Here is a 16,524-nt window from a genome sequence, read left to right as displayed (position 1 = left end):
TTTCTGGTAGAGTTTTCTGTGCTGTTTGAGTAAATCTCAATAATCTTTTATAAAATTATTCTAAGCTCTGTAGGTTTTTTTTTATACCCTAGGTCAAGCATATCATGCCAGTCTAGCAAGGGCCAAATAAACCAGGTTTAAGTTTATGTGGGCCTCAAAAAAAATAAAATAAAAACTTACATTTTCATAGAGAGGTAGGTTTATTTTGAAAAGTACAGTATAAAAAAAACAAAAACCCAGCATCCCCCTCTACTAAATCACAGCAGCCCCCCTCCCCATATACTAAATCCCAGTTCCTCACTCTACTAAATCCCAGCACCCACTCTAGCCAACAATCAGACTCCACTCACATTGCCGCTGCCAGTATGCGACTCTGGAGCCCGGCCTCTAGTATATAAAGTTCGCCGTCCGCACCCTGTGCCAAAGCGGATCCTCCCACTACTTCTTGACACCCTGTGAAGGTGGAGCACGTCGACGTCATGTTGGTATGTGACGTGGCGTTGCGTGCCTCCGTGCACCTCCAGGTCCTCAACTGTCCAGCTGCGGCTATTGCATCACTGACCGATGCCAGGCGCCGGAATATGACCTCTTATCACGGCGCCCGGCATCACTACAGACGCTGCGCACGAGCAATGAGGAGCAGGAACACTGAGCTCCCTCGCTGCATCCACCATCCCCTTCTCCCCGGCTGGGTAAATTATAGCAGGTGCAATTAGGCATGTACTCGCGGCTCGCCAGGCTTCAAAGCTGTCCATTGTGGGCCGCGAGTTTGACATGCTTGCCCTAGGTAAAGAACATAAACCAATTTAGATTAATCAATAAACATGTGCTTTATTCCCCTGCAGATTGGAACTAGATTGCAAGAGAAAGTAAATTTGTAAAGAGGAGAAGGAGAATGTTGTTATATAATTTAAAGGAACACTATAGGGTCAAGAATACAAACTTTACACCATTTAAGTTACCGGCCCCCTTTAAATTGTATTAAAAACTCACCTTTATTCCAGTGCTGCGCAGTGGCCTAGACTCCTTGGCTGATATCATCAGAATTGGATTGGCTGAGATCGTCACTTCTGATGATTTTGGCCAAGAAGGTGGGGTGGAGTGGGGGCAGAGCCAAACGTAGTGCTGGCCAATCTGCATCTCCTCATAGCGATGCATTGACTCAGTGCATCTCTATGGGGAATGTTCAGCGTCTCCATGCAGAGCGTGGAGACTCTGAATGTGCAGCACTGATCCAGGAAGCACCTCTAGTGGCAGCTTGAGTGACTGCAACTGGAGGTGTATTTAGGGAGCAATGTAAACTCTGCCTTTTCTCGGAAAAGCCAGTGTTTACTTGAAATAGACTGCAGGGACTGACTATACTCAGCAGAACAGCTAAATTAGAAAACTAAATTTTTCTCTCTAGAGTTCATGATTCATGTACTATTACTCCAGCAAGGCCTGGGTCCTAGGAGTGTGTGCTGACATGGCAACAAAAGATAGAATGAAGGTTGACTTGTTTGCATATTTGGATACATTTTCAGTTTCTTCTGAGTTGAAACAAATTGTGAGAAACGAGTGTGACCTAAAGATCATTGGTAAAGGTTTATAAAGGTCTGTGCAGTAGTGTTTTTTTTTTTTTTTTTTCTGTTCTCGTGGGCAGCTGGCCAAGGCTTGCCTCATCTATTAGGCAGAAAGCTAAAATGACATAATGTGAAATAGCAGCCACATAATAAGGTTTGCAATGTTCTCCTTTTATTGAAAGCAAAATCACCAAGTTTGAGATTTAATTTGTGGTGAAAATCTCTAATTTATTTAAATTAAATTGCTTAAAAGTAAACTCTAAACCCTAAAACCACATTATCTTAATGTAGAGGTTTTGGTGCCTAGATCTTGGCCTCTATTTTTGTATTGCCGTTCCTCATACTGGCTGACAGTCACTAGAAAATTGAAGGCCTTCACGTTTAGCATTGTCACACTGTACTGGATGCTGTTGGTTTAAATAATCATTGTTTAAGCAATCATTTTTGTTGCACTCTTTGTGGCACTTTTATTTTTTATTTTTTTTAATTATAAATTATTCTATGCTTTAAGGAATACAATGTTGTATGTCTTACAGCAAGCATTTCAAACTCAAAGGCTAACACGGGCCAAAACCCCCCCAAAATTTACGTTTATGTGGGTCGCAAACAAACAACTTCAGTTTTCATAGAAACGTAGGTTTATTTAGAAAAGTACAATATAAAAAAAAGTTGCGTAACTGACACTGGACATCCTCACGCTCGTAGGGTTTCAAAGTAAATAAAAGAGCGGATTTATTTTAAGGAGATGTGCATTTGCATATAACCAATGTTTCAGTCCAACTACCTTGACATATTAAGACAAGCTTGGTAATGGGATTGCAATGGTGAATGTATGCTGTTGCACATCTGTAAAAAAACAAATTACATTATCTTGTATGAAAGTGTTCTTCACTTTGGCTGAGATCATCCAAAATACTGCCCCCTCCCTCCACTCTTACACACTGCCCTCTCCACCCAATCTAATACACTGTCCTCCCTCCCTCCACTCTAATTCAATACACTGTCCTCCCTCCCTCCACTCTAATTCAATACACTGTCCTCCCTCCCTCCACTCTAATTCAATACACTGACCCCACTCCCACCACTCTAATGTAATACACTGCCCTCCCCCAATTTAATACAATGATATCCCCCAAATTTAACACACTGCCCCCCATTAATCACAATAATACATTGCCCCCTCCCTCCCTCAAATTAATACCCTGGTCCCCTCTCTCCTTTAAATTAATACACTGCCCCCCTCCCCAATTTAACACACTACAGAGTAAGGTCCCCAAGTCCCTCTTGAGATGGGCACTCTGGCACTACAAGGGGAGTGGCTGTCGTGCTCTGCAGACAGACAGACACACTGCACTCTTGCGGCTGCAGGAGCACGCTATCGGCCGTTAATCAGACAAAAAAGATCTTTCCTGTCTTGCAGCTGGTCACAGCCACAGCACAAAGCAGTCCCAGGATAGGAGGGCTGCAAAGATATTGATTGTGGGCCGCATGCTTGACATGCTTGTCTTACACTATAGTACCCTGTGGTCCCCCCTGTGCTGCAAGGGTTTAAACCCGTTTACAATGCCAATCTCCCTCCGTACTTGGCCAGCACTCCACCTCCTCTAAGGTCGCTGGAGCGCATTAAGCCTTCCCTATAGGAAAGCATTGTTTCAATGCTTTCCTATGGGGTTTTAGCTGACTCTGTCCTCATGCAGAGTGTGAGAACGTCTAACAGTTAGGCGACTAAAAGTCGCCTAACCACAGGGAAAATGCCTATAGTGGCTGTCTGACAGCCACTAGAGGCAGTCTTAGTCCTGCAATGATTTACATTACAGGACTAAGGGGAACAGGGACACTGCACCCAAACTACTTCAATAAGCTGAAGTGGTCTGGTTTCGTAGAGTGTCCCTTTAATTTTTTAATTTACATTAATTGTTTAGAACTTGCCTACCATAGGGGAGATTTTACTTGTGTTGTCCGTTTGAATAGCGAAGATGGAAAATACTGTGGCCCTTAATATGAAATTCACTTTAAATTCTCAATGTAGTAAATAACACTTCATTTTTTTTTTTTCTTTTTTTTTTGCATGGGGAGTTCAAAATCCTCTGGGGATGAGTGGGTTAAACAAATCATTAAGTTATTTTCATCATCTTGTGTGCAGGGTGGGTGTGTAATTCCTTGGTTCGCTAGCTTACCATAAGATGTAATTATAGCTTTTCTTTATAATTATCTTGTTTTTTGAAAAGGGTACTATGGCACTTTTGTAGACCATGCGAAATTTATTTCAAGAAAGGATGGCATGTAAAAATATCAACTCCTAAATAGCATAAGAACTGTGGACCCCTTATCTTTACAGTTACGTTATATGAGAACATCTGAAAATAATCTGTGCTAGCTTTATTTGGGATGTGATCTCACTATGGTGTGGTTATTTTTTAGCTAACATTATCAAAGGGGAATATTGCTACCCAACTTAAATGCAGGTATATTTTTCTCTAAACAAGAGAAGCTGCAATTGTAAGACGCATTATCTATTCTAAACTTAACCGGTGACATGCAACTGATATCTCGAACATTAAGGTCCACAGCTATATATGATATAATGGTCAGTCATCTACAGTGTGATAGAAATGTTAAATTGATATCAAACACTATTCACTATAGCTTTCTTTGTGGCATGCACTTATACTTGGGCTGCAGTCCCTGTTCACAGGTATCGCACTCATAGAATAAAAAATATTTTTATCTTACAATGGCTTCTCAAATATATTTACAAAGACAGAAATGATGCATGAGCATACTCCCTGAATTAATTGATCAACATTTTACTATTTGCATTTCGCTAGGGCTAGGGTTAAAATTTAGAAGCCATGCTAAATTTTTAATGGTAACCAGTACATAAACAGCTTTCTAAGCCATACCTAATTCATCATGCTCCTGATCATCGCACATCTCTTAAACGTACGTCATTATCAGTGCGGACACGCACACAAACATAACTAGTAGCACACATAATATAAATGAGCATCCACAAACATATGCAATAGAAGTCCGTCACTGTTTTACACACACACACTTTTATTTGAGAAACACAGACATGCTATAGAACGGATTCTTGTGTGAATAGTCTAAATGTAACATTGTGTTACTGTAAGAAATTCATGTACAGTCATACAGTGCGGGAAAAAAGTATTTAATCCCATGCTGATTTTGAATGTTTGTCCACTAACAAATGATCAGTCTATAATTTTAATGGTAGGTATATACAGTGAGCAACAGAATAACAACCCCCCCCCCCCACCCTGAAAAACGCATTTCAAAAAAGTTATAAATTGATTTGCATGTTAATGAGTGAAATAAGTATTTGATCCCCTATCAATCAGCAAGATTTCTGGCTCCCAGGTGTCTTTTATACAGGTCATGAGCTGAGATTAGGAGCACTCTCTTAAAGGGAGTACTCCTAATCTCAGCTCATTACCTGTATAAAAGACACCTGTCCACAAAAGCAGTCAATCTATCAGATTCCAAACTCTTCACCATGGCAAAGACCAAAGTACTGTCCAAGGATGTCAGGGACAAGATTGTAGACCTACATAAGGCTGAAGTGGGCTACAAGACCATTGCCAAGCAGCTTGGTGTGAAGGTGACAACAGTTGGTGCGATTTTTCGCAAATGGAAGAAACACAAAATAACTGTCAGTCTCCCTTTGTCTGGTGCTCCATGATCTCACCTCGTGGAGTTTCAATGATCATGAGAACTGTAAAGAATTAGCCCAGAACTACACAGGGGGATCTTGTTAATGATCTCAAGGCAGCTGGGACCATAGTCACCAAGAAAACAATTGGTAATCACACTACGCTGTGAAGGACTGAAATCCTGCAGCGCCCGCAAGATCCCCCTGCTCAAGAAAGCACATGTACAGGCTGATCTGAAGTTTGTCAATGAACATCTGAATGATTCAGCGGAGAACTGGGTAAAAGTGTTGTGGTCAGATGAGACCAAAATCGAGCTCTTTGGCATCAACTCAACTCGCCGTGTTTGGAGGAAGAGGAATGACCCCAAGAACACCATCCCCACCGTCAAACATGGAGGTGGAAACCTTATGATTTGGGAGTCTTTTTCTGCTAAGGGGACAGGACAACTGTACCGCATCAAAGGAACTATGGACGTGGCAATGTACCTTCAAATCCTGGGTGAGAACCTCCTTCCTTCAGCCAGGGCATTGAAAATGGGTTATGGGTAGGTATTCCAGCATGACAATGACCCAAAACATACAGCCAAGGCAACAAAGGAATAGTTTAAGAAGAAGCACATTAAGGTCCTGGAGTGGCCTCGCCAGTCTCCAGACCCTAATCCCATAGAAAATCTGTGGAGGGAGCTTAAGATTCGAGTTGTCAAACATCAGCCTCCCAACCTTAATGACTTGGAGAAGATCTGCAAGGAGGAGTGGGACAAAATCCCTCATGAGATGTGTGCAAACCTGGTGGCCAACTACAAAAATCGTGTGACCTCCGTGATTGCCAACAAGGGTTTTGCCACCAAGTACTAAGTCGAAGGGGTCAAATACTTATTTCACTCATTGACATGCAAATCAATTTATAACTTTTTTGACATGTGTTTTTCTGTTATTCTGTCTCTCAATGTTAAAATACACCTACCATTAAAATTATAGACAGATCATTTCTTTGTCAGTGGGCAAACGTTCAAAATCAGCAGGGGATCAAATATTTTTTTCCCTCACTGTACATTCTGGCACACTGATGCACACATTCACATGTGCATACATACAGACACCCACATATGCCTTTTGTATAAAATTTTCCTCTGCTGCTCATCTTTGTATAAGAGATCAGAGTTTGAGCAATATTGCCAGTCTCATGGCTTAGTGTGGGAGCAGGCTTTATCTGTGTAAGATGCATTAGCAGAGCTTTCCAAGCTCTATTTGCACTTCTGAGTTCTGAGTATTCAGCAGCTCTGGCTGGATGTGACGTTATATCTCTACTTCCTAACCCAGGCAATAGTGAATAGATAGTGATTTTATTTGTTTTCTTTTTTTTATAACCTCACCAACTAAGGTAGCAAGGAAACTAGATCATCTTTGGATTTAGTGACAAAAGGTGTTATATTATTACAGCAAACTTATCCAGATTTTTGGTTAAAACTTTTCATTGAAGAATGCATCAAAATAACAAACAGATTGCACATAGTTAAAGATTGTGTTACCAAAATGTTAAGATCAGCTACATTCTAAAAGAAGATAAATTTATATACATGACCTGATAAAAATGGCAACTGAAAAAGGGAACAGATGCTGAGCACACTTATTAAAACTGAAATGATATTTATCTTAATCGCCTTGTAAGCGCCTCTTACGTACACAATGATTATCCTTATAGTTTAGAGTTTAAATTTACGCAGACACAAAAGCTTTATGCAAAACTAAACATTTCTTATTAGAATTATTACACCTCGTCAGGTGCTTAAAGTGACTGAAGGACCAATGGCAGGAAAACACTTTCACATGTTCTGTGGGCTTCAGATTGCAGGATGCCAGAGTTTTAGTAATTGGTTTTCAGGTTACAATGAAGACCATAGGAATCGAATTTGGCAATGGTTTTGGTAGCGTAACTTCAGTTTGGGTGAACGCGAAGATAATGTCATTGGCATAGATCACAGATTTGTAACGATCCCCTGCCATCTGTGGCCATGGACGGTTTGGTTTAGGCAGAGGACTCAAGCACGGATTAAGACATGACACGGTAGGGGAGTTGATGGGCTGTCCTTAAATATAAAGAAGTGCCAACCAATTTGGTTGAAAGCATATTTGATTGAAGAGGAAGCATGGACCTGAGTGACTGCTAATATGTATAATGATGACCATAGTTATCTGCAGTAAACTTTTGTCTGTGCCTTGCTTTAGTTGGTTAAAAAGTCTCTCTATTCCATAGCAAGACACATAGTTAACTGAAAGACTGGTAAATATAACACCCAAAATATTTGCTTTATTGTACTCTGTATGAAAATACATTAGATGCCTACATTAAATATGTGAAATGACTGTGAAACTTTATTTATTATACCTTTTAATTCCAGGGGGGAAGTCCAGTGCTTTGTCTTTCTGATGTTTATTCAGTGTGTCCCTCAGATAATACCCCAATCACTTCCCTCCAGACTTTCTCTTGAAAGCTTGTTCACTGGAAAAAATATAATAAAATAAGTTAGTTTTAGTGTACGCATCGAATACATTCATAGAATTTCTAGGTTCTGGATATAACCCAGGTTGTAAATAACCCTGATAAAAGGCACCCTATAGTGCCATACCCTTTTATTGTTGATAATTTTGACACGCAATCTCTTGGCTGTTGTAAGATTGCAATACATTGTCCATTTCCACAATACCTTTAATAGGTATTGACCAGTTTAAAAACCCCAAAAACAAAACCACAATGAAGGTCTACTATATTTAGTAGTACATTCGGTTAAAAGATTGCAGACTAAAGGCCAGATCCTATAAATAACAGTTCTTCAATTAACATCTATGGTAAATCTACGAGCGCTCTGTTTATACTCTTCATCCTACTACTAATAATCCAAGTTTAGGGATTACTCACTTTTTATGAGGACGTGGTACTACCAATGATCTTAATTCAGGGATGGCTAATTTTTTATTTATGAGGATGTTGATAAAGTTTGGCCCCTTTGGTTGCTCTTTGAAATACAGTGTTTATACAATTGGTATATTTGGTCCCACTTTCTATGTTGCACATATATAATAATAATAATAGTATTCGTTTATATTTTTAGGTCACTTGCCCACTCGTATCTTATCATGTATATGGCACTGTCAAGGTTTGGATCATCTACTGGAATACTTGACTCTGAGTCTTGGATTTATTGAACTTTTGTCAACCATATCTCACCACATCATCATGACATCAAATCCCTGGGTGCAAGAGAAAAGTAGCTCCACTTATTGGGAAGAGCGGATATTTTACATATTAATCCAAGAGAGCAGTTTGGTTGACAAACAAACCCAAAAACAGATCAAGATTCCCAGAGGAAGCATTGGTCAATATGTCCAAGAGCGTTCTGCACTGGCACACAGCAGGGGCATCCCTTCCTCTAAGAGTAAAAAGTTACAGATTGCATTAAAGATACTGGAACAACCGCATGCTCTCCTCTTTGTAGAAGAGAAAGAAGTTATTGAAATAACAGAGAAGTTGGCTGAAGTTCTTTTGGCTGTTACCAACTGCGAGGAGAGATATAGCCTGTTCAAGAACAAAGTCAGACTTTCAAAAGCACTTCAGATTGAGCCTGGTTCAGCTGTGAGGGTATATCTTAGGCCTGGAGAGGGACCTTTCCCAGGAGTTGTTCGTTATAGGGGACCACTGCTTCCTGAACGTTCGGTCACTGGCATATGGTTTGGGGTGGAGTTACTGGTAAGTGTGTGTTGTGTTTTTGTTTTAACTCTACCTGTATTTCTTTTTATTATGTGCTGTTTTGTGTTTTGTGTTTTTTGTTTATCATCATTCAGTGCTTTGCATTAGGCATTTTATGCTTGCTATATATTATATCGGTCTATGTATGCCTTGTATCAAAATTTAACAGTTAAGTTTGTGCTTAGTTTTTTAATTTTTTAAGTTGTTTTCTCACTATTTTTACTTGTTTCAATTTACCAATGAAATATTTAGCTGTGTAAAATACATATGATCTGGAGCCAGTTTATAATACTGGGATGGATCACAGTAGAGTGAGAGAGACGCCGATGAACTGAAAATAAATATAGAACAAAAAATAACCGATTTATCTATAGCTAAATATAGAAGTTTCTGTTCTCATAACCGTTTCAAACTGCAATTGTTGAGCAGCTGAGGCATTATATTCACTAAAACAAATTAAAGCATATAGGTTGTAACTACCATTTACTTGCATAATATTTATTCATGGAGTGCTGTTTCCCATTGTGTTTACTTGAAGTCTTATTATCAAGAATATACTAGTCTTAAATAATCTAATAACTTATGACTTTGCCTTTTAGTACTTGGCTGTAACCCAGCACGCACAGATTTACATCACTGATTACATGGCCATTGTATTAGTCAAGTTTAATGTTGGCCATTGTCAGATGTTTAATACTGCTAGAAGTTATCATATTTAAAGGGATACTATAGTCACCAGAACAACTACAGCTTTATGTAGTTGTTCTGGTGAGTATAATTGAGCCCTTTAGGCATTTTTATGTAAACAGTGACTTTTCAGAAAAAATACAGTACTTACATTGCCCATAGGGACACCTCCAAGTTGCCTTTCCTCTGATGGCCACTGGAGGGGCTTCCTGGCACAATAAGCTGCCCTGCCATTCAGCGTCCCCACGCTCTGCATGGGTAAGCTTAATTTTCCTCATAGAGATGCATTGATTCATTTTCTGGATTTTGACTTGTCAAAGTGTAAGTGACACTAACTATTCCCTACTTTGTTTTATGGGTAACTTTTAAACACATTCAAATTTGGATGATATTCCAATGCACTGTAAAGGCTGCTTTTCAAAATTCGATCATTGTGTAAAAATCTTTTAAAAAATTGGCAGATCTGCTGTGACAAAATACTATTTAGGATATATCTGCATTCTTGTAGAGGAATTTGTATTAAAACAAAAAAACTTTTGAATTCTCTGAAAGTATCGATTTGTGTCATTGTTGGTTTTTGGTTTAAATGTGCAGTAAGAAATAATCCAACCAGTCTGTAAGTCTATTTATCAAAACACTTTATACATTTTCTATTCTCTCAGGAAGATGGCCGGGGTCAAGGATTTACAGATGGCTCTTATCAAGGGAAACATCTTTTCCGCTGTGATGACGAGTGTGGAGTGTTTGTGGCTCTGGACAAGTTGGAGTTGTGTGAGGAAGATGATGAAGAAGTGGAGTGTGACTATGCATCCCCTGTGGACTCCAGCCAGTCAGAAATCCCTCCATTGGAAATAAACTCCAGAGTATCTTTGAAAATTGGGGAAGGCATGGAGTTTGGAACAGTTATATTTTGTGACGTCCTTCCAGGAAAAGAAAGTCTTGGCTACTTTGTTGGTGTAGATATGGTAAGTGGTTTAGAAGATCTGCACACAATTTATACATAGTCTTAGATAATCTGATTCAGAAGAACGAGCTAGCCCAGGTGCCTGAGCTCCTCAGTATACAGGCAGCTGAGATTCAGCTCCGCAGATCTGAATTATAGCTTAGGGACATCAAACGATCTTCCTGAATGGTGACCTTAAACTTCTGGTTTGCAGTTTAGGTGTTATTCAGGCATACTGGACTGAAGGTAGCTTTTTACAGTAAACAACACCTGCTGCAGGTTCCGGTCACCAGGAAGCAGGATCATGGCATCCACCAGACACTCAGCGAAGATGCCTCCCACCATTATGTTTTGCATTTTATGTAATTGTAATTTAATACATTTCTAATTGTATACTATTATGTGAGAGGAGACCCAAGATGTTTACTGCCCAGGTCCACATGCAAAATGCTGAAGCTATTCCCCCACCCACCAAAATTTTACTTTATTCATGAATCTATCCCTGCTGTGCACTTTACAAATTATTCAGTGCATTCCCAATTCCTCTGTAACACCCACTTGTCATCACATCTTAAACCTCCCCAAGTGGATATATAGAATATAGTCTCTTAAAGGGACACTATAGTCACCAGAACAACTACAGCTTATTGAATTTGTTCTGGTGAGTAGAATCACTACCTTCAGGCTTTTTGCTGTAAACAGTCTTTTTAGAGAAAATGCAATGTTTACATTACAGCCTAGTGATAACTTCACTGGCCACTCCTCAGATGGCTGTTAGAGATCCTTCCTGGTTCATTGCTGCCTAAAATGCATCCAAAGATTCAGTATCTCCTCCCTCTGCATGCAGACACTGAACGTTCCTCATAGAGATTCATTGATTCAATTCATCTCTATGAGGAGATGCTGATTGGCCAGGGCTGTGTTTGAATCATGCTGGCTCTGCCCCTGATCTGCCGCCTCCTCAGTCTTAGCCAATCCTATGGGGAAGCATTGTGATTGGATCAGGCTAACACTTCTGATGTCAGCAGACTGATTGTTTGTCTTAATCTAACAGCATGCAGATTTACAGCTTCAGGCTTGAATACAGTAAGATTTTTACTATATTTATGGAGGCATAAGGGGCCCAGGGGGGCTAGATGGTGGTTTTAACACTATAGGGTCAGGAAGACATGTTTGTGTTCCTGACCCTATAGTGATCCTTTAATAACCACAATATTATTCTTCAGATTAATTTTCCTAATTCATTGTCCCAACTACATTAACATTTATTGCTCATAAGCCATACCCCTCAATTAATTACCGTTTATGAAGAAAGGCTAGAAAACAAGATTTTTGTGGGTGCAGACCACTGCAATCACTCACTTGCGGTCTTGGGTTCTCAAATGAGTCAAAGGGCACCCATATATGCTCTCACTCACTGAACATCATGCCCACAATGAATTGATTACTTTGGTGTTCGCCCACCAGAGGTGTAGTCATTCTCATTCAGTGGGGCCTATCTAGGAGGGGGTCGAATACAGAGCTTGCACACAAACCAAATGTACACACTACCAGCAAACATCACACACACTACACACTGACAGCAAACATTGCACACAACCAGCAAATATTGCACACAGGCAAACATTACACACAGTTGGCAAAGCTCACAACAGGTCTTAAAATTTCAAGTTCTAGGCTACTAGCCAGGCCTTAAGTTACTAACCAATACAATAGAACCGTTAACAGAACGGTTGTTTCTTTTATTTATTTTTTTTCATATGGATTTAATTTGCAAACATTTGGAGTTTAGTGAGTAACCCTGTCGATGTCCTAGGCTCTAGGCTGGATGCCCAGTCTGAAAATGTATTTAGTGTGCCATGATAAGTAGATTGTCATGATCGACTACTACCTTGGAAAGATGGATTTATTTAAATTTTCACACACCTGGGGTTACAAAGCAAATTTTGGTGTCATGGAACTTTGGCATATCTTTGTAAGCAAGATTAGATATTGAATCTTAAAGAATGCATTAGCAGTGCCAAGTGGGATATGAGAAGTTAAACCGATTGCATTCAAGTATGTATGTATATGTTGTTTTATTTTTTAAGCCTTTTTTTTTTTTAAATGTTTTATTTTTTTTTGCAGTGGAGGTAGTTACAACCAAGTTTGCAATGCCACGACAGCATAAGCAGACAATCAATAGCATACATAGCGGTACATAGGCATGGCATGAAAATACGTTGCACTATTCTTTAAGCAAAATTAAGTAGAGTAAAACAAGACAACATAGATTAGGCGAAAGATTTCACTGAGTGATTTAAACTGTAGATTTATGTCTGGACAGGGTGATACAGTTCAGAAGTGAGAAGACAAGCTGGGGTCACCTGTCTGAGCAATAATTGTAGGTAAAGCTAGGAGACTTATAAAATCTGGAAATGTTTTCGCATATTAACAGTGTTAAATCATATTATATGGTTTATGTCGCTATCATGCTGCTGGGTTTGCATTAGCCTAGGTTAGAGTCCCTGTCAGGAGACTTATCTTGGATGGCAGCCAGCACCCAAAATTGGAAAGTCAGCCGATACCCTGGCTGGGCACCCATCTTTCATGTTTAAATTGTCCACTGTAGTGAGACCTGCTGCTTGTCAGAGGCCATGCCCCAGGGGGAGTTCCAGAGTCTGAACCCTGTTGCCACGAACTTGGAGTCTCCCCGAGTCCAAATTCTTCCCACCCGGGAAATTGCCGGGAGCTGTATCGCGTTGGAGTACGTTTCGCCGTTTCATTTCCTTCCGCATGTGTGGGCGGTGTTTTTGGGGGTATTCCCCAGATGGCCCTAGGTCCAGGAAGGCGTACAGTAGTATGTTGCGCTGTTTGTGTGGTCGTTTTGCCTTTGGGGGGTCCCTCTGGCCTCGTCCCACTGCGTATCTGCTCTCTCACCCGTGTTGATTTCGCAGGGGGAGCCTACTTCATCCGTTCCAGTAAATTTTCCCAAAATTTGTGTGTCAGTGAGGCCGGTTGATGCTGCACCGGGCACTGACTGTCGAATAATGGACGGAATGACCGGCGCATCTCCCACCCGGTAGTAATTAGCAGGCCCGCAAGGAGCCTTCGCCTCCACGAGTACACTGTCATCGGGTTTTCACACCGGGAGGTTGCCTATACACCCCGAGGTCGAGGTGTGACCGTGCTACACGAAATTAAAAGGCAGATTGTCCTTTTTTAGGTACAAAAATTACTTTGAGGCTGAGGAGTTACCTCAACATGTGTCCTGCTTTGTCAGTTGCCAGGCCCTGCCCCTTTTTAAACATTATTATAGTCCTCAGGGACCACCGAGTGGTTTAAATGTTATGATTTGCATAATTCTGTACTATTGGGCCTATTCTTAAAGGAACACTTCATTAAAACAACAAAAACAATTGGTGTGTGTGTGTATATATGTATATATGTATGACATAGTTGACAGCTGGTGCAGTATAATAAGGTTAATTTTGAAAAGTGCAGATTTCTTTTCAAATGGCACTGACATAAAATGCAAAAAGAGGACCATATCTTAACACTTAAAGCACTTCAGCAAGATGAAGTTTGAAGTGTTCCTTTAAATGGGGCCATTAATGTTCATTTGAGATTATGGTACACACTCTTCTTCAGGGTTCTGTAGATACTCTGCTTTAACCATTAAAGATAATATTCAGGTTTATAATTTTCAACATGTGGGGTAACAGTTTGCTAATCCAAGGAGAGATCTGACTGCCATTCTGGTATCAATAAGGATTTTTTCCCCCTTATTTTTTTGTAAAGTTGGAGAACTTCAAACGTGTTTATTTACCTTTTTATGGATCGACTGCAAAAACAGATGTTACAAAGATACGGGGATTATATCGTCCAGGCGCTATACAGCAGAGTTCTGTTACTCTAGAAATTATGAGTTGGTCTATTATTGGGTTAACTATTACGAATAGATGTGACATATTGCTCTATTATTTCTCCTATTTTGTCTTTTTCTGAGGTTTTCCAAAGGCAATAATTAACCACTGATCTTCCATAAGTGTATGTATATGCATGTTACCGTATTGTTCGCTCCATAAGATGCACCACACCATAAGACGTACCTAGTTTTTAGAGGAGGAAACCCAGAAAAAAAAATATTCTGAGCAAACTGTCCCATAGTGTTTCTTAACACCCCCCTCCCCTGTCCCATACTGTTCCTTACAACCCACTCCCCTCTCCTGTCCCATACTGATCTTTAACCCCCCTCCCCTGTCCCATAGTGTTCTTAAACCCCCCTTCCCCTGCCCCATAGTGTTCTTAAACCCCCCCTTCCCCTGCCCCATAGTGTTCTTAAACCCCCGTTCCCCTGCCCCATAGTGTTCTTTAATCCCCCTCCCCTGTCGGATAGTGTTCTTTAAACCCCCCTCCCCTGTCCCATATTGTTCTTTAAACCCCCCTCCCCTGTCCCATAATGTTATTTAACCCTCCCTCCCCTGTCCCATAGTGTTCTTTAACATCTCCCTCTTGTCCAATAGTGTTCTCCCCCCCTTTGTCCAATAGTGTTCTCCTCCCCTCTCCTATAGTGTCCCCCCTCCCCTTGTCCAATAGTTTTCTCCTCCCCTCTCCCATAGTGTCCCCCCCTCCCCTTGTCCAATAGTGATCTTTCACTCCCATAGTGTCCCCCCCTCCCCTTGTCCAATAGTGTTCGCCCCCCCCCCTCCCTTTGTCCCATAGTGTCCCCCCCCCCCCGGCCCATAGTGATCTTTTCCTCCCATAGTGTCCCCCCATCCCCTTGTCCCGTCCCATAGTGATCTTTCCTTCCCATAGTGTGTCCCCCCTCCCCTTGTCCCATAGTGTCCCTTAGTTACTTACCTGTGTTGTAGCGTGGGCCAGCAGAAAAGCGCGCACCGCAGTACAGGAACTTAAATTTCGGTTTCCGGACGGAATGAAAGGAAGTGCATGCTTCCTTTCAGTCCGGCCGGAAACTGGAAGCTGAAATTTAAGTTCCTGTACCGCGGTGTGCGCTGTTCTGCTGGCCCACGTTACAATACAGGTAAGTAAACCTTCACATTTGCTCTATAAGACGCACAGACATTTCCCCTTACTTTTGAGGGGGAAAAAAGTGCGTCTTATAGAGCGAAAAATACGGTATTTGATATTTTAACTCTGTATATATTTTCTAGTTCTGGCGCGGTCTACCACATTTCAGCCGCAGTAAGGCGCCACTATCCTATTCATAATCTCAAAGTGCCAAAAACCTTTTTGTCCAAAGAAAATAATGCAATAAACTAAAAGTACTTATACAGTGCTCCGCAAGCAGTCCTCTGAAATATATTTTGGTTCCTTACTAGCTTGTGATAATCTGTAATAAGGTGATTGTCATTATGTCCACATGTAGTGTATTACATAATGTATTCTGTTTCTGTTTAGGATAATCCTATAGGAAACTGGGACGGGAGATATAATGGAATTCAGCTGTGTAGTTTTGCTAGTGTGGAGAGCACTCTTCTCCTGCACATCAATGATATTATACCAGGTAAGAAAAGTGCAATATATTATTTATCCACATAGGTACAGTTTAACCTTTATATTATCTAGTTCATAATTATTTAGAATTAGCTTTTGACAACTTAAATATTGGGATGTATTCTGTTGGTGCAGTGTTTGGTTTTATTATGATGTTAGAGGGAAACTATAGTCCCAAGATTACAAGCTGTATTCCTGGCACTATAGCTCTCTGTCTAGTAGTCCGCCACTAGTGTGTGTTTAATTTTTATTTATTTTTAACTGCAGTGTTTTGCATTGCAACACCAAGTGCCATAGGGACACTGTACCCAGACCACTTCAATGAACTTAAGTGGTCTGGGTGCCTATAGGTAACCGGTCTAATACTTGTCTTACTCTATTATAGCACCGAAAAAATAAATGACACCACTCATGT

General features: G+C 40.5%; 1 protein-coding gene across 3 annotated transcripts in view; it reads left to right on the top strand.

Annotated features, from left to right (window-relative positions):
* The window catches only part of CYLD (CYLD lysine 63 deubiquitinase), a 69,739-nt gene that overhangs the window by 16,680 nt on the left and 36,535 nt on the right, over positions 1 to 16,524 (top strand). For all 3 annotated transcript variants that reach the window (XM_063437990.1, XM_063437989.1, XM_063437988.1), the window contains exons 2-4: positions 8,349 to 8,983; positions 10,333 to 10,635; positions 16,014 to 16,119. In XM_063437990.1, the coding sequence (XP_063294060.1) occupies positions 8,474 to 8,983; positions 10,333 to 10,635; positions 16,014 to 16,119 (919 nt within the window). In that variant the 5' untranslated portion in view covers positions 8,349 to 8,473. The remainder of the gene's footprint in view (positions 1 to 8,348; positions 8,984 to 10,332; positions 10,636 to 16,013; positions 16,120 to 16,524) is intronic.

This window comes from Pelobates fuscus, chromosome 12, assembly GCF_036172605.1.
Source record: "Pelobates fuscus isolate aPelFus1 chromosome 12, aPelFus1.pri, whole genome shotgun sequence".
NCBI classification, from domain to species: Eukaryota; Metazoa; Chordata; class Amphibia; order Anura; family Pelobatidae; genus Pelobates; species Pelobates fuscus.
This window is presented reverse-complemented; position numbering and strand designations above follow the sequence as displayed.